The sequence below is a fragment of the Silene latifolia genome, chromosome 2 (assembly GCF_048544455.1).
Source record: "Silene latifolia isolate original U9 population chromosome 2, ASM4854445v1, whole genome shotgun sequence".
NCBI classification, from domain to species: Eukaryota; Viridiplantae; Streptophyta; class Magnoliopsida; order Caryophyllales; family Caryophyllaceae; genus Silene; species Silene latifolia.
In genome coordinates this window covers 14808504-14829990 of record NC_133527.1, presented here as the reverse complement: position 1 = coordinate 14829990, position 21487 = coordinate 14808504, and the positions used below count along the sequence as shown (strand labels likewise).

At 34.6% G+C, this 21487-nt stretch overlaps 2 protein-coding genes across 3 annotated transcripts; both read right to left on the bottom strand.

Moving 5' to 3' along the window:
- Window positions 1-7002: 7002 nt before the first annotated feature.
- LOC141642349 (bidirectional sugar transporter SWEET17) lies at window positions 7003-11661 on the bottom strand. Of its 2 annotated transcripts, none has more exons than XM_074451128.1 (6): window positions 11180-11661; window positions 10780-10816; window positions 10482-10689; window positions 7678-7839; window positions 7475-7594; window positions 7003-7390 (listed from the first exon to the last, which is right to left on the bottom strand). In XM_074451128.1, exons 1-6 carry the CDS (start codon window positions 11211-11213, stop codon window positions 7232-7234), a joined length of 720 nt encoding a protein of 239 aa, XP_074307229.1. In that variant the 5' UTR covers window positions 11214-11661; the 3' UTR covers window positions 7003-7231. The 2 variants fall into 2 exon arrangements, with proteins under 2 accessions (XP_074307229.1, XP_074307230.1); XM_074451129.1 differs by having other exon boundaries at window positions 11389-11412.
- Window positions 11662-17092: 5431 nt separating this feature from the next.
- LOC141642347 (uncharacterized) lies at window positions 17093-21032 on the bottom strand. The gene is made up of 2 exons (XM_074451127.1): window positions 20596-21032; window positions 17093-17632 (listed from the first exon to the last, which is right to left on the bottom strand). The coding sequence occupies exons 1-2, from the start codon at window positions 20829-20831 to the stop codon at window positions 17461-17463; spliced, it is 408 nt and encodes a 135-aa protein (XP_074307228.1). The 5' UTR covers window positions 20832-21032; the 3' UTR covers window positions 17093-17460.
- Window positions 21033-21487: the final 455 nt, after the last annotated feature.

Here is a 21487-nt window from a genome sequence, read left to right as displayed (position 1 = left end):
TGTCTTTAGATTGACGGCAACTTGAATCCAGTTACATATGATTATGTGAAGTATGTGTTGCATATCAAATGAAATCTCCCTAATCTGACGTTTTCGAGGCGATATTGATATTTTTGAGGGGATGTTTGGCTCATGATTTCTACGAGAATCGGAGATAATTAGTTTGGGGATGGTCGACAGCGGTAGAGGCGCTGGTGGCGACCATTATGTGTGGAGTAATGATGTTTCTAAGTGTGTTTGATTGATATGAGAACCGACTTCCATAGGAAGTGACCGTTGATTGACATTAATTTTCGTTGCTACTCCCTAAAGTCCATACGAAGGTTTGGTTGATAATGACGGAAATGAATGGTACGAAAACTCCGAATTATGTAGGGCAGGTAAGCAGTATTCCAAAAGACCATTCATGTTTTTGAGCTCCCTAACTTATAGGCAAACATGGAGTCCGTTTTTGAAATAATGCTCAAAAATAAAAGAATTGTCGTTTTGGGTCGGTTTTGAAAACAATTATCGAAATGGTGTCCACGTAGGCTCGGTTTTGACGAGCCTGTATGAGGCTTAAACACGCCATACGTATTGGCGTGTTTACTTCAAAGAACACGCCATATGTAATGGCGTGTTTAGGCAGTCCAAAAAACTAACCAAAGTCAGTAGCTGAAAAATATTAGCAAAGGAAACACGCCATTACGTATGGCGTGTCTTAAGAACAAAACACGCCATTACGTATGGCGTGTTTAAGCAGCTATATTTTCCAACCCCTTTCCAGTGACTGATCAAAATGCCAAAAACTAAACACGCCATACGTAATGGCGTGTCTTCCTCTTGAAACACGCCATACGCTATGGCGTGTTTAGCCAGTTTTTTTTTTTTTTTTTTTCATTGCTGCACAAATTCCCTTCGTTCTCGTATCTTTCCTTTGCCAAAACAGAAAACCAAACTCAACAATGCTCAACAATGCAAAGGACAACACAAACCATTGCCTATTATAAATAAAAACCGAGTTTACACAACACATAAGCTTCGCACAAGGGGATTAAATTCTAAGTTTTACAACTAAAATGTCAAACAAATTAACCATCTAAAATGTCAAACAAACCATTAATCTTCTAACTATTACATCAAGTCCTCAAGTCTTCTTCTTGCTTTTTCCTCGAAGGCGATTCCAAAACCCTTTCTTAGGCTCCGGGGTACCTTCTTCATTGACGGGTGACATTGAAGACATGGAAGGCATTGAAGACATGGCCGGCATTGAAGACATGGAAGGCATGGAAGACATAGAGTGTCTAGCCGGCATGGATGACTTAGAGCGTCTACCCCTCCTTGTGTATTGAACCAATGGTGCATCGTCATCCACATTCATTGAGTTGAGGGACTCTTGAACCATTGGTGAACTTTCTTGCCTTGGTTCTACGGTTGGTTGAAGGAGATGGGAATAGCCTACATGTTCAAGCGATTGAGAGGAGTAGTCCCGTAGGTGTGAAACCATTGTCCGGAAATGAGGAGGCACCTCAAGAGGCATTTGTCGAAGCTCCGTATCACATGTATTATGGACATTGACGAAACCTTGCGCCTAAAACAAAATAAGTAGTATAAGCTAATCACATTTTATGATATATTGGTTAAGAATTTTAAGACAAGTATATTAAAGTGTACTTACAAGATATTTTGTGGCTCCAAAGGGTGCTTGATAAGTAGCTTGTGGGGGAAAAGGGTTCAAGCGAAGAATAGTGCGATCCCGGTACCAAACCATGTAAGGGTCGTAGTAGTTCATTTCAATATCATCCTCGTCACCACGGAACCGAAAATCACCCCTTCTAACCCAATTTGATATGTAGGGTTGATGTTTTTCCATCCAATTCCGTGAAGAGGCACCCCTTTTGTCTACTTTGTGCAATTTTGGTTCTAGATCGAGTTTAACAGATAATTTGTTTCCACCCAAATTGACGAGCTACCCTATTTGGAAAATGCCACTCAACAATGTCAAAACAAATCATAGGGGTCATCACCGTCCAATCGTCGAGTCATCATAACAAAACGGGGCAAAAAAGACAAAATCGCCGGGTGTAAGGTTGCCATGTAAACTGATCATGTCGCATTGAATCAAAAGCATCCCTATACCCAATTAGTGTGGTCACCCTTCCGCCTCTTACGAATCACACTTGCCCACCTACGACCCAACGAGTCAATCCCGATTTGATGTTGAGAACCTAATGGGTTCGGTCCATGATGGGTAGCATTAACGGGTCTCGTGAGTGTAGGTCGACCAATACTAATCCTCTCCCATGCCCACAATTGCAATAGAACAAGGGGACCTCCAATGTCTTTGGACTTTACGTTGCTTGCTCTACATAAATTGCGATATAAAGTAGCAAGTACGGCACTTCCCCAAGAGTAGTTATCTAAGTTGCTCAAATCCCTCAACAAAGGCAAATAAATAACTTGTATGTCATTACCACTCTTATCCTAAACATGATAGTTGCCATTAAGATAAGCAAATATGCCCTCACATATTGATGTAGAACATCTTCATTTGCATCTTCCTAAGACCACTAAATTGTTCTAACAACCAACCAATCCTCAAAGAAGCCCCCTTAAGGTCGGACTACTCGGTGTTTTGCCTAAGAGTTCGATTATTAACAAGGGCCAATTATAAGCGGTTGGTCCACTAATAATATCCCCTCTAATCCGTAGCCCTAACAACACTTGAACATCTTGCAAGGTCACAGTAGCCTCGCCAATAGTCAAGTGAAATGAATGGGTTTCCGGCCTCCATCGCTCAACCAAAGCACTTATTAATTCCACATTAAACTTCAATCCCACTAACCTATGAATAAAAAAAAACTGAGTGTCCCTAATGAAATCAACTACTTGATCACTTACCAAAAATCCCTTGTGCGAAACTAAGTGTGACCTACATCGAAGGGAACCAACGTCCCGCCCTTCCAATATTGCCTTGCTCCGGTGTACCTCTTGTTGTGTGAGAAGTTCCGGGTTCACCGGGCCTTGTTGTTGATGTTGTTCCATTATTCCTACACATTTAAAAGAAGATTATTAGATTAGCATGAAAATAAATGTTCAAATAATAAAAAAAATTATGATAATAAAAAAAATTAAAGACAAGTGTAAGTAGTAGAATACCCTTGTGAATTGTTAACTCTCAAAGTACATGTTTTTTTATTGTGGCCTAAACCACGACACAAACTACATGTGACCTTGTTCTTACTCTTCTCATCCATTTCATTAAGAAATCTTTTATTCTTCCGTCTTCCTTTTCCCCGTTTATTTTGCTCATCGCACACTATTTTAGGCCCATTGTAAGGACCCCAATAAGCCTCATCTTTCAAAGGGTGAAATTTAGAAGCATATGAAGCTAAGTGTTCTCCGGTAGAATAGGCGATGTCCACAAATTGAGTAGCATTTAAACCCTTCTTTTTACAAACGGCATACACATGTGAACATGGATACTTGTATGTTTGGAACTTGTTACAAGTACATGTCCTCTTGGATAAATCAACGGTGTGCAAATGGTTACCATGTGACATGGGTCGAGAACCTCTACGTGTTGTGACTTGGTACACCCCTCCGACATGGTCAAAAGCCACAACCTTATGGTATGCTCCTTTTTGGCAATTTTCCTCCAACAAGGTTGTAATCTTCGGACTATAATGAAGCCCCTTCATCAACCGTTTCCTTGCAAACTCACGTCGCTCAACAAAGTATGCATTGACTCTAAAAAATACACACTTTATGAGTGCCGTTACGGGTAGAAAACGTGCTCCTTTAAGAACATTATTAAATGCCTCCGCCAAATTAGTAGTCAATATTCCATATCTATGTCCACCATCATGGCAAATTGACCACTTCTCTATTCCAATTTCAACAACATATTGTTGTGCCTCTCTATTCAACTCACCTAGGCGACGAAATCCTATGTCAAACTTCTTGTTTTGTAATTGCATTGCGTTGACCCAAACATTTCTTTAACTCGCAGTATTTTCTAAATCTTGTATTAACATTTGAAGCCAAATGACGAATGCAAACCCTATGATAGGCATACGGCTCCTCCCACCCACTACCAACTTCACTCATTGCTTTCATAATCCCTTTGTGTCTATCGGAAATGACACACAACCCACTTCTTTTGGTAACAAATACTCTTATGCATGACATAAACCAAGGCCAACTATCGGTATTTTCGGCTTCAACAATAGCAAAAGCAACCGGAAAATTTGATTATTAGCATCAATTGACATAGTCACAAAATTGTTCCCTTGAACTTTCCATATAAGTGGGTTCCATCAATGCTTAAAACTGGCCGACAATGTTCAAAGCCATCAATACATGGTTTAAATGCCCAAAAAACACGCTTGAATTTTTGCACATTTGGGTTAGTTGTTGGTGTTGTATAAAATTGAACAATAGTGCCAGGATTAGATTCTTTTAAGCCTTGCATGAAACGAGGTAGCAACTCATATGATTTATCCCAATCTCCAAATATTTCCTCAATTGCTCTTTGTTTTGCATTCCAAGCTTTGGTGTATGAAATTGTGTAACCATACTTATCTAAAATATAAGTAACAACAGAGTTTACTTTATATCCCCAATCTCCCTCAACAAGGTTACGAATCTCATGACTTATGAATGCTCGTTTCAAATTCATGTGGTCTTGAGGTACCATGTCACAAACACAAGACTCATCATGAGGACCTTTGTATGTCACAATGGTAAAAACTTGAAATGAAAGTCTTTTTGTGTAGCCCTTAACCGCCAATTACATGGTGTAGGAATCCAGCCACATTTGAAGGTAATAGTATTAGGCTTTGATTCGGAACTTTGAAAAATTGATTTGCTTTAACACAATATGATGTCACCTCATCGCTAAGTGAAGCTTTGTTTGGGAACACTTGTCCAACCGCAAACTCTTTCCCATGTTCATATCTTACCATATTTTCCCAAGTTTTCCAGCTATTCAATTCATCCTCATCTAATTGATCAATCTTATTAAACTCAACGATGGGAGCACTAGCAAAGACAAAATCATCATCACCATCTTCTTAATTTGCCAACAAATTCTCATCAAGTATTGCCAATTCCTCATCAATCTCATCACCTTGTAAGTTACCATAAAATTCCCCTTCATTTACGTAATTAGTTTCAAGTGAAACAAATTGAGCAACATCATCTAGCTTAATACTTGGTGTAGGAATGACAATTTGACTAGTAGAAACTTCTACAAATATGTCCATTGAAGGAGCATGTGAATGACGAATACTTGCCCATAATGCTTTAAAGGCTCCCTCATTATTAAGGGGAACAATTTTGAAACACCCTAAGACTCGGAAATTTCATCATTACCTTCAATTGAGTACCCAAACTTTGAACACCGATTCCCTTATAAATCTCTTCAACTAATTCAAGATATGTCATCTTTGTACTAGCTAGAATAAAACATTGATTCCCTCCTCTATAGGTTACACATCCATTTTGCTCCAACACTTCTCCATCCCAATAACAAATAAGAGGAAAATCACAAATTTCCATTCTATAAAAAAAAATTGAACAAATTTAGTATAAATCAACTACCAATAACCTAATTTCCCTAAAATACATACCTAAACAACAATTAAAAATCAGAAATCTTCATCCTACCTAATTAGGGTTTCGAAAATTTGGGTCTTTTTTTAAACAACCTTAAATTAACACATATAAGTTGTAGATCTAGGCACAAAACAACATAATTACCAACAATGAAGACAAAATAAGCAAAATCTACATTCAAAAGATGAAATTAAATAAGTTAAAAGAATTAAATTACCTTGCTAATTAGGTAGAATGTATAATTTGAATAGCAAAAACCCAATATAATGCCGGAGATTCGCCGGAGATGAGTGTGAGGTGAAGAAATAAGAAGGGGAGTGAGGTTTGTTGTATCGCACTTGGGGAGTTTGAGAGGCGGAGATGGTGAATGGTGTGTGTTTTGTGGTAGAAAGTGACGGGAAAAAGAAAGTTGTTAAAAAAAAAAAGAATCTCAGCAAACACGCCATACGTATTGGCGTGTTTCTTCTCTAAGACACGCCATACGTAATGGCGGGTTCTCTTTCTTTCCAAAAATACAGCCACTGGACTTGGGCTGGAAAATAAAACTGCTTAAACACGCCATACGTAATGGCGTGTTTTGTTCTTAAGATACGCCATACGTAATGGCGTGTTTGCTTTGCTAATATTTTTCAGCTACTGACTTTGGTTAGTTTTTTAGACTGCCTAAACACGCCATTACATATGGCGTGTTCTTTGAAGTAAACACGCCAATACGTATGGCGTGTTTAAGCCTCATACAGGCTCGTCAAAACCGAGCCTACGTGGACACCATTTCGATAATTGTTTTCAAAACCGACCCAAAACGACAATTCTTTTATTTTTGAGCATTATTTCAAAAACGGACTCGCAAACATGCCTTGTGAGTTATGAGGAATAAAACTCTGTTTGGGTATCGACATCCATATGATGCATCAATCAGATCATTTCGAATTAAGGGCTACCTTGCTAGATGATGAAATTTAATAGCCCAAAAACTACTCTTCTTGGGTCATTTCTCTAATTCTTCCTTGTTGGTACGATGATAGTTGTTTGGCCATTGAATTTCCAGGGACGAGTAAATATGACATCGTTACCCTTAGATCGGAAATAGCCAATAGGTTATCGGTTGTATGTTATTCTAAGTGCTTCTGGAATCGAAGAAAACCTAAATCCAGAATTAGCGGTATTAAGTTTGGTTTAGTACTTGTACTCTCTTTGACTAGCTCTGGTGTCGAACAAACAACTTGATTCTCTTCTCTTCCGTCTTACCTACTGCCTTATTTTTACAAAGAGCCGTGCCTCATGTTATCGGTTTATGGGTGGAGACGGTTGGAGAAAAGACCCAAAAGAGAAGGTCCTTGGCATTGCTTTAGTCACTTTCAGCTCTCTCATAAAAGCATTCAAAACTGCTCAAAGTCGTAAAACTAAGAAAAAAATCGTGTATTATTTTTGGAAGTTCGAACACAATCAATACTGTTAATGTTCAAAAAACTAAGGTTAATGTATTTGCTAACTAAAGACTAATTTACAAGAACACATCAAATTGAATATAAATAATAACAAAAAAATATGCTACATTCACACTTCAAAACAGAACTTTAGCAAGTTTCACCATACATATTTAAAGAGTATATAATACACATCTTCAAACTTTTTAAACTTCTGTAACTTGACCTGAAGAAGGAATGAGGTTTGCTTTCGACTCGTCGATCAGTTTTTCAGAAAGATCGCCCTTGGATGGCTTTGCATTCCTGTACATTGCGTACAGAAGTAACTGTGCTACTCCGAGAAGACATCCTATTCCGTTTGGCACCTGTTTGAAACACAATTATTAGTCTCACACTGTAAGACGGTCTTGTACAATGTTAATTTTTGAACGAAAGAAGCAAAGACTTACCAAGAGATAAATGTCTTCTCTAAGGAATGCATAGAGTGTCCAAATCCCTCCGTTTAGGAAAAAGAAGAAAGACAAAGGGAATGGCATATACTCGACACTCTTCGTTGTCACCACTGTTTTCTGTGAAACGCGAAACAAGTACATTAATTAAGAAGAAAGACAGTAGAAGTATTTCTATGATTAAGAAAGACATGTAAACTTACCATGGCAGCAAGAGGAGAACCATACATGACGACGTTTAATCCGGCGCAAATAAAGCCTAATGCATCAACCTGTTGACGACCTTCCAATGCGAGCTTCGGTACAACCACTGATGCAGCAAAGAATGCTATGTCTAGCAGTCCTACTAGAACAGCCGTCTTTATCTGTAATAATTAATCAACTGTTATTGCACATATATATTTTTTCTTATAAATAAATACGAGTAACTCTCATATAAATTTATTTTTCTTGATTGACTTTAATCTTCTTCAAACGAGGTCGACTTTGACAAGTATTTCCTTACGACTAGACATGTACTCGGGCTGGCCAGGGAGCGGGCCGGGCAGACCCGAGCCAGGCCAGGGAGAAGGGCGGGCTTGGCCGGGCCCGGGGCCGGCTGGGATATGCTTGACCCGGACCAGGACCCGAGGCGGGCCAAGGGCGGGCTGGGCTGACGGGCCTTGCCATTTTTTATTTTTTTTTTTATTTTTTATTTTTGCTAAAATGGCGGGCTCGGGGCGGGACGGGCTGGAATTTTAGGACCCGGGCCAGGCCAGGGTTAACGTCGGGCTAAGGCCAGGCCGGGTCAGGTCAAGTAGCATAAAATAACGGGTCAAGGCGGGCCGGGCCGGGTCAGCCCGTGCTGATGGCCAACTCTACTTACGACGTTTTTCTTAATGAAGAAGCTACATAAATTTGCCTAATAAAAATCAACAAGTCTTCCATAAGACTAGCCTTTTTCCATCTAAGATTAAGACAGGAAAAAATGTGACTCATTTACAATAAAATAGATCATTTTTAAAAAAGTTATCTGAACAATTTTTTTAATAAAATGTAAACTATTTTAGTTGTAACCTTTAACCTTAAGAAATGAGAATACAATTTTTTAATACAATATTTTCTTAGTTTTAATTTCCGACAGAAATAAGGATTTGCCTTACAAAAATAGCCAGATAGTCAATTGAAGACATGTTGCGCAAGATTACAAGAAGTGAAGCCGTGAAGGTACGAGTAATGATATATAGGGTCACCTTATATATTATTGATTTAAATTTGATCTTAGCTGTTTGCATGGTTTCGTCTTTACTTATAAACCTCAATAATACATGATATTTTTCTCAAATAAATAAATTGTGGGATCCTTAGTGGCTCCCCCGTACTTCCGTATTAAAGGCTATGTTGTCTCCACAATGGCCAAAATGTCATATAATTTGTCTTATCTACGATTAACGTGATTCATGTTTTCAAAATTTATGTAAAAAAAAATAAAAGTAAGAAAATCCGTATGAAATAGAGTAAAATATCATAATCGAGCAAAGACTCACCATACTAATCCTTAACGCGTTGTTTGTTAATTATGCTACATTAATATTATTTTTCGATTATTTTTAAGATAAATTTTACTCGGTGTGTAAAGCGAGTATGTAGTTATACCTCAAGAGTCAAGACTCTCCTAAGAACGGTAAATAAGTAGATAGTGGTTGAGAAAGTTGTTGTCTATGTCGGTGTTTGATGTTTGAACATATAGAGTGGTACTTCGTGAATAATTCAATCAACTGTGTTGAATAGTAATCACATTAACGTACTTTATTCAATTCCTGTAAATCTAGAATATTTCCTTTTCATAACTTGAAAATTAATGCAAAATCTCATTTACGATTGTGTAAACTTAAATCAACTCCTTTTCATAATAATCACATTCTATATAATTCATTTAATGCTAGTTCAGGCGACTATACTTAAAGTTTAGAACAGTTATGTGTGTAATATAGTTCATCAAAAGTAAATAAATTAAGGTATAGTATTCCAAATTTTCAAGTTACGAACTCATCCATCATCCCTAGAACAATCTTGTAAGTAGTGGCTTAAAAGTTGTAATCATATTTTACGTATTAGGTATGGTGTCCAATCCATAATATTCAAACAAGATTTTTTGATGGACGGTGTTGTTGCTAAGACCCGAATATCCGATAATGACATAACCCGAACTAAGCTGCACCTAACCCGATTAAAACCGGATTCTAAAGAGATTCAACAAAAACAAAGCTCATATGTACCAGATTGTGTTTTATGTTTACGGGTGTAACTTAATAAGGCTTAACTTTTCAATATAATTAACTAAAAATTCAAATTATTTGAATAATCTGAAGTCTGAACACATAAACACAATCTTACAACAACAATAACCTGACACGTACCCGACCCAACAACCTGATTTATAGGGAATCACTAGTCCTTTTAACTAGGCCTTGATGTTTACTTTCCTTTGTTTATATGCTACCCCAAATAAGTCCAAAACGTACCCTCTCCGTTCCAATTATTTGTCTATCTTTGGATAAAAAATTTCTCATAAAGAATTTTAAAGGTAAATAAATGACTGGAACAGAAAGGGTATTACGGTGTATTATGCAAAGATGATTGATCAATTCACACAGCATTCACAAATAAAACCGCTAAAATTAACAAAAATTTTATTTTATGTCTTTTAAGTCGAATTTTAAAATTAAAAAATATTTTTAAAATAAATAATTAGTAAATTACGAATGAAATATGTGGACCCACTTGTTCTTTGTGAGAGGTATCTTTTCAGGATTTTGTTCATCTTTAATGAGAATTTGCGCATTAACTAATACGAGTAAGGTATACTATTATACTAACAACTACGGATTAACTAACAAGAATATAGCATCAAAATTAAGAGAGAAGCATCTACTTTTGATGACAAGAATAAGGCATCAAATCAAAAGTATAAAAAACAAAACGTAGTTTAATATTACCACTAGTAGTAAATTATTAGAAAATGTACCTTCATTCTTCTTGGGGCAAAAATAAGGAACAAAGCAACAAACACGATCTCGACGACGACTCCAAACCCATTAATGGTGGATACAAGCAATTCGGGTTTGATGATGCCGTAATAAGTCCATAACAACGCGTTTAATAGCGTGCATATGTATGGTAAACTCTCAAAACTCTCGGTCGATCTGTGTTTCACTATCCTGATGAACGTTGACCTGGAGGCAATAATTTCACATCTTTAATAATACTTTCACGATATAAAAAAAAATGTCAAATGTTGATCATCTAAGACTTTAGAAACTTACACTGGGGATAGAAACATGAGTAGTGAGATAACATTTCCTGCAAATTAATAAAAACTTAATTAGCTTAGAATTAAGAAGGCATTATGTTGATTTGTACTTCATCTGTACATTTCATTTTCATACGTTTGATTAAAAAGCAAAACGGAATCAGGGTTTGACCAAAAGAGAAGCATCAACACCATGAATACCATAACCGATCACCATTGAGAAACAAATACTTCTAATATACTGAACAAATGTATGGAAAAAAAATTTGGTCAAAAGGGAGCCGTTAGTGTGAATTTCTTGCTAACGGGATTTGAACTCAGGTCATAACAGACATCTGCAACAAATGTATGGAAATGAAATGAACGGATAATGTATATATGCTTAAGATTGTATAAGTTGAACAAGATCTTACCAACAACACCAATATAGAAAGTTATATCCAACATTTTGATATGATTAGTTAAATTTTAGCTTTAATTTGTAGACAAAAGTAACTTGGAAATAACTTGGAATTTATAGACAAAAGTAAGAAAAAAAAAATGAAAGGTAATGAGGTTATGATGATGAAGAATTTGGACAGAAATATATGAAAATAGTGAAGGAGACTTTGAAGTTACATACAACTTGGTCCACTTTTTATTAAATTATAGAGTAATGCAAGAAGATGTGTAAAGGGATCAACTTGAAATCTTCTATGTTATGTGGCATTGCTTATATAATAAGATTAATGCATAAAATGCTACTATTGACTTGTACATTTTTATTCAGATTTATTGGATATGCAAGATTTTTTTGTGTTTGATTGTGGTTCATATTGGATATGTATGCATTTGTGGACTTGGAAGTAGGTAATATGTCCCCCTATCGATCACTAGAGACTTAGTTTCTTGATATTCCGAGTAAGTTTTAACATTGCTGTATTTTATAGCCATTTCTAATTTTTTACTTGATTTTCATCGTATATTATTTGTTGTATCTTAGCCATATTACCCTTTTTATTAGATTTTAGGAGTTGTTGATCACTAATCACAAGTCTGCAACCTAGATACAACGAATAATATATAATGAACATCATTGAAAAAAATTGTTTTTTGTCATAAGGAAAAATTTTTGTTATTGATGACTCGTTAATAACGAGATGCAGACATTTTGATCAATTTACGGACACATGACATGAATTTGCCAAATTAAGTTTTGAACCCTTAAAAATACAACAATGTTAAAATTTACTATGAGTTATATGTAATAGCTTTATCACTTTTATAAATTGTGGTTTATCAAGTTGAAAGCTGAATTAAAATGTATGGTATACATTAATGAAAAAAAAAAAGGTGATATTAATGTTGTTGAAGAAAACCAAAATGTCCAAGAGCAACATAATCATGAAACGATGGGATGCTAAGATATCTCTAGTCTCGTTGATTGCTAGTTTGCTACTATTACATAATTAAATGTAACATGTCGAGACAAAAATAATCTATTCACATGAATAGTTTTTTTTGCGAACAAGAATATTTCTCCGTATTTGTCTATTAAATATCAATTTAATTTAATTATTAACATCATTTTCAGAATGACAGCCCAAGACAACAATGATGGAAAAATGCATTCTTTTAGGTACAAAAAAACCCTACTTTGAAAAGCAATAGAAAATACACAAAATCTCATTAAAGATGGCACGATCTGTCACTTTGGAGTGACGGATACCATTTTCTCTCACAAATGACCCAAATAGAGGAGAGAGGGAAGCACATGGGGGTGCCCCCACCTTGTCCCCCCTATCCGTTTTGTGAGTGGCATTACCCGTCACTTGCTCCGACCCGTCTTCAGCAAGACTAACGGTAGAAAATAAATGAAAACCATAAAAAGGAAAAATTTTGCAAGTTGAAAACAATTAAAAAGGAACAAAAAAAAAAAAAAAAAAAAAAAAAAAGATTTGAGTGTAATGCGTGAAACCTGACACACACGTTGTACCAAACTAAGCTGGCATTTTCATCAACTCTCTACCTCTAAAATTTGCAAGGTTGTCCCATTTACATTTTCAACCACGTGCTTAATTATTTCTAATATTTTACTCTATGATGAAAACTTGAGTAATTAACCTAGGTAAGTGAATGAGTAATCACGCAATTGGAGATTGGGACTTCTGAGTTGAATTCATACTTTTTGACCCGATCCAAAGTGGCCCTACCAGAACCCAATTTGACTGATTTGTTTGTCAGGTTTAGGGGTGTTAGTGAGACGAGACAGTTCGCGAGCAACTCGAGATCGGCTCGGTCAAAGCTCGACTCGAGAGTTTAACGAGTCAAGCCGAGTAAACGCTGGCTCGAACTTGTGTGATTATATAAGATATTGCTCATATGCTATAAAAATATTCTATCTAATGTCTCGGTGATTTGTTAAATACTTTTACATATAACCTTCGAGCCTTCTTATTGAAAATATTGGAAGAAAAAAAAATCAAAAAACTAGCAATAATATATAGATTCGATTACAGTTCGAGCTTGGCAGCTCGAGCTCGCATTAAAGCTCGCATACTTGATAACGAGCACATTTTTTCAAGTTTGGGTAAACTCGAGATCGGCTCGAACTTGAGTTATAGTTCTTGAGCACAAGCCAAGTAAGACCAAGCACGGACTCGGCTCGACTCGTTAACACCCCTAGTCAGGTCTACTTTATAAGTCTAAAGAGGTTTTATCCAAAAATCAATTGACAATGGATAGAGTAGTTCCTTGATTTATAATGTAAATTATGTATCTCTATTTCTGTTGTTAGGACACCAGCATGTGATATCTTCACATAGACGCATACAAACTAAAAGTTTTAAATTTTTTATTGTCGAGCGAGGGCTATTGCTCCTAGAGCAGAGTACGGATCGGGTATCCGATTTAAAGTGTTAGTTCGAATCGGATATCCATGTTAGAAATCCTGAAGTTAGATATCCAATATCCAAACCAAATGTTTCGGATATCCAATGTTCGGGTATCCAAAATAATCGGATCGGATGCGGATATCCAATGGATATCCATACTTTTGAATATACTTTAAAATTATGTTTGAAACACGATTATATTCATAATCTTACATGATGATTTTCTTTAGTATTCTTACTCCAATGTTCTCGACATAAAATTAAAGTACAACTTAGATATTTCTCTAATATTTTAAGCATTATTAGATATTTCTCTAATATTTTAAGCATTAATTAAGTTGTTGTATCAAAGAAAATTTTGTTTTCTCGAAATTATACTAGAAAACTATAGTTTCGGATCGGATCGGATATCCAAATGTTTTAATTCTAATATCCATATCCAAACCAAAACCAAAGATTTCGGATCAGATATCCAAACCAAACTTAACTTTCGGATCGGATATCCAAAAATTCGGATCGGATTCTGATCGGATATCGGATAAGTTTGGATAATCGGATTTTTTGCTCAGCCCTAATTTGCTCTTATTAGCCCTGCTATATCTCCACCACTACCACTAATATGTTGTCAACCTACTCTCATAAGGTAATTTAAAAAAAAAAAATAGCAATGAATTTTTTTTAAAAAAAATTGTGAAATCTTATTTACAATAAATTTCTATTATGTAATTATAATGTTTGATGCTGGTAATCCCTTATCTACTAAAAGAATAGGTGAACTCACAAATTTTCTTTTCAAAAAGCATCTTTTTAAATAAGGAATTTATTGATAATTTAATTGTATTCACTAAATAAGGAAATTGGTAAGTATTAAACTATAATTCATTATATAAATCTTTTCATTAAAATTAATCTTTTCACCAAATTATATATATGATTTTCACTAAATACCAAACTATAATATTTTAATTAAAATATAAATAAAGGCAAACTATAAACTATTTAATCTTTTATTGATGCTATTAATTGAAAATGACTTGACTCATAGTATATATAAAAAAAAATTATAAATCATTTTGATTACTTTTATGACAAAAAAATTTGATAGAATTTGTAAATTGGAATCATTAACTTTTTGGCATAAAAAAATATTTTTTGAAAAAATACATTTCAACACATTACTCAATTCTCTTTGATTAATTTTCAGTTTTAATTTGTTTTTCTCGAAACAAAATACAATAACGAGAAAAATGAACAATTAATGAGACACCGCTATTATTTTACTAAGTTTCCTTGAATAATTTTACAGTTCAATTGTTTTTCCTCATATCAAAATATAGTTACGTGAAATATGAAAAATTAATGAGGTGTTAATTTAGCATGATTAAGTAATACAACAATAAAAACTCTATAAATACCGCGCATTCATTGCGCGGGATCTAAACTAGTTAAATAAACGTGGAGGTACCAGAGTGCTAGCAGGAGCTTTGCCTCCGTTGGAGGATATAAATTTCAAATTTTTTAGTAAAATTTTTGAACATTTTTAAAATCTTATCGTATTACCTATTTATCTTTGTTGAAGTTTCCGCTCCCGCTAAGTTCAAATCCTTATTCCGTCATAGGGGCTTGCTATTTGTAAGGTTGTGATTTAACATTTGGGCCGGAGGGACTAGGCTTTATATGGTACTTGTAGTATAGTTGGCTTGAGCTTCAGTCTAATGGAGATTTGGGCCTAAAAGTGGATCTGGCCCAGCAGGTTTGTCCGTTGGATAGGTCGTGTGGCTCTGGCCCAGCAGATGTGAAGCGAGTGCAACATGAATTGCGACACGGAAATGGAATAGAGGATCTTCAATTGACTCGGATAAGCTCTTAGAAACTTGGGCTACACTTGTGGTTAATGATTGGGACAAACTCCGCATATGTAAACAGGTTCGACACACTTTCATAGTAGTATTTTGAGGAGCAAAGAAGTTCACAATAAGTTGAAAGTTAATTAAAATGTCTCTGGTAAACCGTTTTACAATAACTTACTTTAAACCGTCATTTATTTGCCAATAAACGAACTCTTTGTTGGTTTTGTGCTTTGAAATCTACTAGTATTGGTGCCCGGCTTCGCCCGGGCTACCTCTACTTACCATTAAATTTTTTTTTTCATTAAATAAAATTACTGTATAACCCATAAATTTATCATTAATATATTATTCTATGACATATCCTAAAATTACGATAAAATAAATGTTGAGACAAATTCACTACTCCCGCTATTAATATTTTACTCTTATTAATGAAACAATAGTAATCATATTTCACTATTTGCCCGTAATCATTGTTACTTTCACTACTCCCGCCGTAATTATTGTTATTGTCACTACTGCCGCATTAATATTGATAATTTCATTACTCCCGCCGTAATTATTGTTACTTTCACTATTGCCGCATTAATATTGATTATTTCACTACTCTTGTTGTTGTTTCTACCACTTTCACTAATCTCGCTGATAATATTGTTACTTTTACTATTCAAATGAGTGATTACTATCATATAACTGTATACAATGTTACTACAATTCTTTTCTTTACGGACGAAATTACTTTTACTACTTAGGCATGCAATTTTAAGAGGATTATATATTTATATAAATATATTACATATATGCATAAAATCAAATCGAAAGAATTATGCAATATTATATATTATGGAATCTAACTTGAATTATTTATAACATACTTATATTATATTTTTGCATGTTAAATAATTAACATCTCTATACATCTAATAAAGTATAAAATTTAATAAAATTGCATAGATTTTAAATTTAATATATAATTTTATGATGATAATAATTAATACCATAAATGTGCATGTTTATAGTAATTAGTTGTTTTATTTTAAGGAAATTGACCATCTTCTAGTCTTCTATAAATATTTAGGAAAATTACCAAGCATCTTTTTACTTTTAGTCTCCTTGAAATTGACCATCTTAATTAATTATTTTATTTTAAGAAAATTGACCATCTTAATTAATTATTTTATTTTAAGGAAATTGACCATGTTTTAATCTCTTACAAATGTTTAGGAAAATTATCAAGCTTCTATATAATTTAATTTTAACCCAAACTATATAATATTTGCATTGAGATCCCTTAATCGGGTCCATCACACGGTGCTAGTGATTTAAAACTATATAGTATAATTAATTTGTATAATTTTCTTTAATTACATTGAAGTCCCTTGGTTTCTGGAATTAATATATAGTATTGATTGATTGATTGATTGATTGATTGATTGATTGATTGATTAGTTGTTTGAAACAAACGATTAACACGATAGGGCGGCATCTGATTATAGTTAATTTCCTAATAATTTGTCAAGTATTAATGTTTGAGAGTATTATATATACACTCTAAACTACACACCCTAATTGTTATGCATATCATAACTATTATCAATCTGAATTCTAAAATCGATATTCTCTTTAATCACTAGTAAAACACTCCTTACATATATTTATGTAAAACCGTTTTACACAAATTTTTGTGTAAATCAATCACACACGCAACACGATTATAATTCAGAGCGAGCCTAGCTCGCCAAACGGCAACGTATCTATGAAAAACTTACTTTGTCAAATTGAGACAAAACACAAGGTACTCCACATGATTATAGTTTATGCTCCATGTTCGAATCCTCTGTCCCACGTTGTACTAACATTTACGCCGGTCTCAATGTAAATAAGAGGAGTCGTAGTAGCAGCAGTAGTAGTAGTAGTAGTGATGGCGGAAATTGAAAATGATAGATTTAATCCGTAGGGGTTATACTTATATCAGGAGGTGTTGAGGTACTTGTATTCATCTGCATTCCTGTATTTGTCATTGCAAGCAGACCCAGTAAACAATTGTCGTCTTCTACGTCTCAACATCACTGTTCTGTTCTTTTCGTCGTCCATTAGTATCTGCTTGCTTCTGCACTCTGTGCTGCAGAAGCCTCTATCACCTCTGTCATAACCAAATAAATCATCTCTTATTAATCTCGAATTACAGCTAATTAATATAATTAAAATTTTCACCCTTTACAGTTTTACATGAAAGTGTTTGTCTCCGAAAATTTTATAGACATATTTTATTTATTCTTGATGAAGATGGTGAGAAACAATTATTTAATGAATGAACTTGGAGCGGGGATAGAAAATCTATGACTAGTTCTATGAATTTTTTTTGAGATATTGACCTTTTGGATAAATAATTACTCGAAAACAGATTCTTGCTTAAGACGGGTTATATCTTTTTTAAGTATAAAACGAGTTAGATAAAATAGACCAGACAAAAATAGAATACTTTGGATTATCTAAAAGTCTGTCCTCTATCCAAAGAGGATCTTATTTAACATGTTTTAATTTAAGATAGCCCGTCTTAAGAGAGTATAGCTGATCTCTCTTAAGACGGGCTATTTTAAGATTAAATGTTAAATATGATCCTCCTTGGATAGAGGACATACTTTTTGCTAATCTAAAACATGTTAAACTAGCTTTTCTTCGTAGTAGGTAGAGCTGGATTGTGGGGCGGTTCAACACGTGTCGGGCCGGTAGCAGACCGGGTGGTGGATGGTCAGCCCGAGCCCACACTACGGGCTCTGAGTGTGGGGGCTTGGAGCGGGTCGGGTTGGTGGATGGTGGCCTTAAACCAGCCTGGTTGGGCAAAATGGGTAGTAAAGGAGGCGGGCTTGGGCGGTATGGGCTGGGGAGGAGGGAGCCCGGGATCGGCCCGGATTGGGGAGCGGGCTGGGCCAATCCGCACGGTTGTCCAGCTCGGATAGTAGGTAGTGATTTGTAGACAATGATTAATGTCAAATCGTCTTATCGGCTGAAAAGTTCTTGTATATATATACTTCTAAGATGTTGGTGAACTTAATAGTAATAAATAAGTGCTTAACTAATACTTCCTCCCATCCAGACCAAAGGTTCTGGTCTTTTTTTAAGACTATTCATTATCACAGAGGAATCTTTGATATTATTCTTAATCTATAAGACAAAATATAATCACGTGAGATCTTGTTTGATTTATCGTCATAAATCTTATAAGAATATCAAATTTTTATAATTTTTAATGATGTGAATTAAAAAGATATGCGACGTTACAAAACGTGTGCCGAAACAGTGTGATAAAAAGAATCAGAATCCTTTGTGCGGATTGGAGGGAGTATAAAGTGAACTTATTTGTAATTTGTAAAAGATGCGTTGTCAACTTTTCCAAACAATTGGATAAGAACCATTAAATTCCTTTTATGAATGAAAAATCCCTTTTTCAAGTTGCTTTAAATATTCACATGTTTCTTATATATTCTTGTTTTGTCAAGAAAATGACACAAATAAATCAAGATAGTGAATGATAGTGAACTACAGTCTTTAAGGGAACAAACTAACCCAATAGAATGAAAAGCATAAATAAATAAATTAATATAATAAGATCATCCAATCATATAACTTAAAGGTCCCCCTATATAGTTTATAAAAAGTTTCTTTCAAGAAAAAGAAGTTCTTGTATGCATCCTCATAATAATTAACTATAGTAACTTAGTAACCTACGTTATTTAGACACGTTTACTTAAATTCAGCGCGAGTATGTTTAAGCACCATAAGATTTTTCGAGAGATACAATAATCACTATATATGCTACTTGTACAAAATATCTGTATCAACCGTATGTCAAAGTGTCATACTCGTATAAGTCGTATTTAAGAAAGATAATCCCAGAGTAGCATTAACTAGATTGTCAAAAAAAAAAAAGATCAGAGGTAAGTAGGTAACTTGAATGAGTAACCAAAACAAAATACTTTTTTTTTCTTTTTTTCCTTTTTGTCTAGTTCAAGGTAAAAGTGAATCTAATGAACGAATAACACTTGATCTAATTTTACTTGGCAAAAAAAAAAAAAACTTGATCTAATTTTATCACCATTTTGACGGATGCAAACTTTACAATTACCATTATATTATATACTAAGGAGTGAGTATTATTCACATTTATGAGACTTTTGACATAAAAGAGTACAGTATAAAAGAGTTATGTTCACAGTTCTATAAGGGTTAAAAAAAACCAACATATATTTGAGCACAAATTCTCATTATAGACGGACATTATCCGTCTATAATTATAGACGGATAGTGTTCCTCTCACAAATTAAAATGGGTAGTGCAAGTGGGTGGAAAATGGATACATCCACTTGCACTACCCACTTTAATTTGTGAGAGGGACGCTATCCGTCTATAGCTATAGACGGATAGTGTCCGTCTATAATAAGACGGACTGATATTTGAGTTTCAAATGACAAATGCCATGGTAAATCAGAAAAAGGATTATACATCTGAGGTAGTACCTTAAACCTTGTAGTTTTTGAACATATATACATTTTTTCTGATCATATTATCATTTATAAATATAGTTTTTGAGCAATATTATATTTTTTTAGTGTAATGTTTTAGTAGATGCGTTCAAAAACTAAAGCAGAACCCAAAAACTTTAAAATAAAACTCAAAAAATAAACAATAAGAGGTACTACATCAAATGTATAGTCTATAAACTGCAAATCTCACTCGCCATCGATTAGGTCATTTGTAACAGATTAGTCCCTTTGTTCTGATCATTTGTTACCAAAATTTGTGACGCATTTCTGGTAGTGAATGAACCATGCATATTGCATTGAGGCATAAGAGTACATCACTAACAAAAATGCATATTTATAATCAGTTGGTAATAAAGTCATGAGTGGGAGTATTCATGATCTGGGTTCGAACTCCATCAACATTAAAAGCGTCCTTTTTTTTTTTTTTTTTTTGACAGTTTTAAAATCGTCCTTTGAACTCCTTTTACACCATCAAAAAAACATATAACCACACATAATGCATTCAACACGTCCTTTGTCTTAGAAGTTTAAGGCCTAGTTATCTTGGTGAAGAAAAGCTTACTTGTACATGTAGACATCTTTGCCAAGCAAAAGTTCCCTTCTGCAAAGAAAGCAACAATCAAGGAAATTCTCAGCCGTGGTTGCGGTTGCGATTGCAGTAGCCTGAGGTTTGTTCATCATCATAACGTTATTCATCAATATTGTAGTCGCCTTGTTAATGATCGTATTATTGTTACTTTTACTACTAACGCCTTTCTCGTGCCCTTCTAATGTTAAGACTAGCCGTAATCCTGCCATTCTTTTAATCTAATCTAATCTAATCTAATCTTATCGTAATAATAATACTAATAATAATTATTATTAGTATTATTTCATCTCCTAAGTCTAAATTATGTGTTAGTTTTGAGGGTTTTTGAGTGAGCAGAAGTGGAGGTATCAAAAGGGCCTAAATAAGGCTAGTTTTGGAGATGTAGACAAAAGCTTTCCACAAAGAAATGTAGATGTTTTATCATAAGGAATAGAGTAAGAACAAATTCTCATTATAGACGGACACTATCCGTCTATATGTATAAACGGATACCATTTTCCCTCACAAAATACTCATTTGCCATAAAGTGAGAAGCACATGAGGGGTGCCTCACCTTATCCTCCATACCCATTTCATTAGAGGTCTTTACCCGTCTGTTCGCCTCACCCGTAAAGACATATTGTAGAGTAAGTAAGTGCCCAAATTATGGTGGGCCACTAGATAGTTGCTGGTGGAGCTAGTGACAATTTATACGAACGATTCAAATAATAATGGAGATGCCTATCTTTTCATTTCATTGCCACGTATCTTTCCAACCTTTGGTCACTTCTTCGTCTACTGGAAATGAGACGATGTCACCAGGTAGTACTGAATTTTAGTATCACTCATTTACAAACAATGCACAGGAGATGCGTGGGTGGTACGA

Bases quoted from the DNA above. Each gene is read 5' to 3' on its own strand.
- LOC141642349 (XM_074451128.1), bottom strand. From the start codon at position 11,213: ATGTTGGATATAACTTTCTATATTGGTGTTGTTG. The intron at 10,817-11,179 runs GTAAGATCTTGT...ATTAATTTGCAG, and splicing joins TTTCTATATTGGTGTTGTTG to GAAATGTTATCTCACTACTC. The intron at 7,840-10,481 runs GTACATTTTCTA...TAATTATTACAG, and splicing joins TTGCCCCAAGAAGAATGAAG to ATAAAGACGGCTGTTCTAGT.
- LOC141642347 (XM_074451127.1), bottom strand. From the start codon at position 20,831: ATGGCAGGATTACGGCTAGTCTTAACATTAGAAGGGCACGAGAAAGGC. The intron at 17,633-20,595 runs GTAAGCTTTTCT...TGGTTATGACAG, and splicing joins AAAGATGTCTACATGTACAA to AGGTGATAGAGGCTTCTGCA.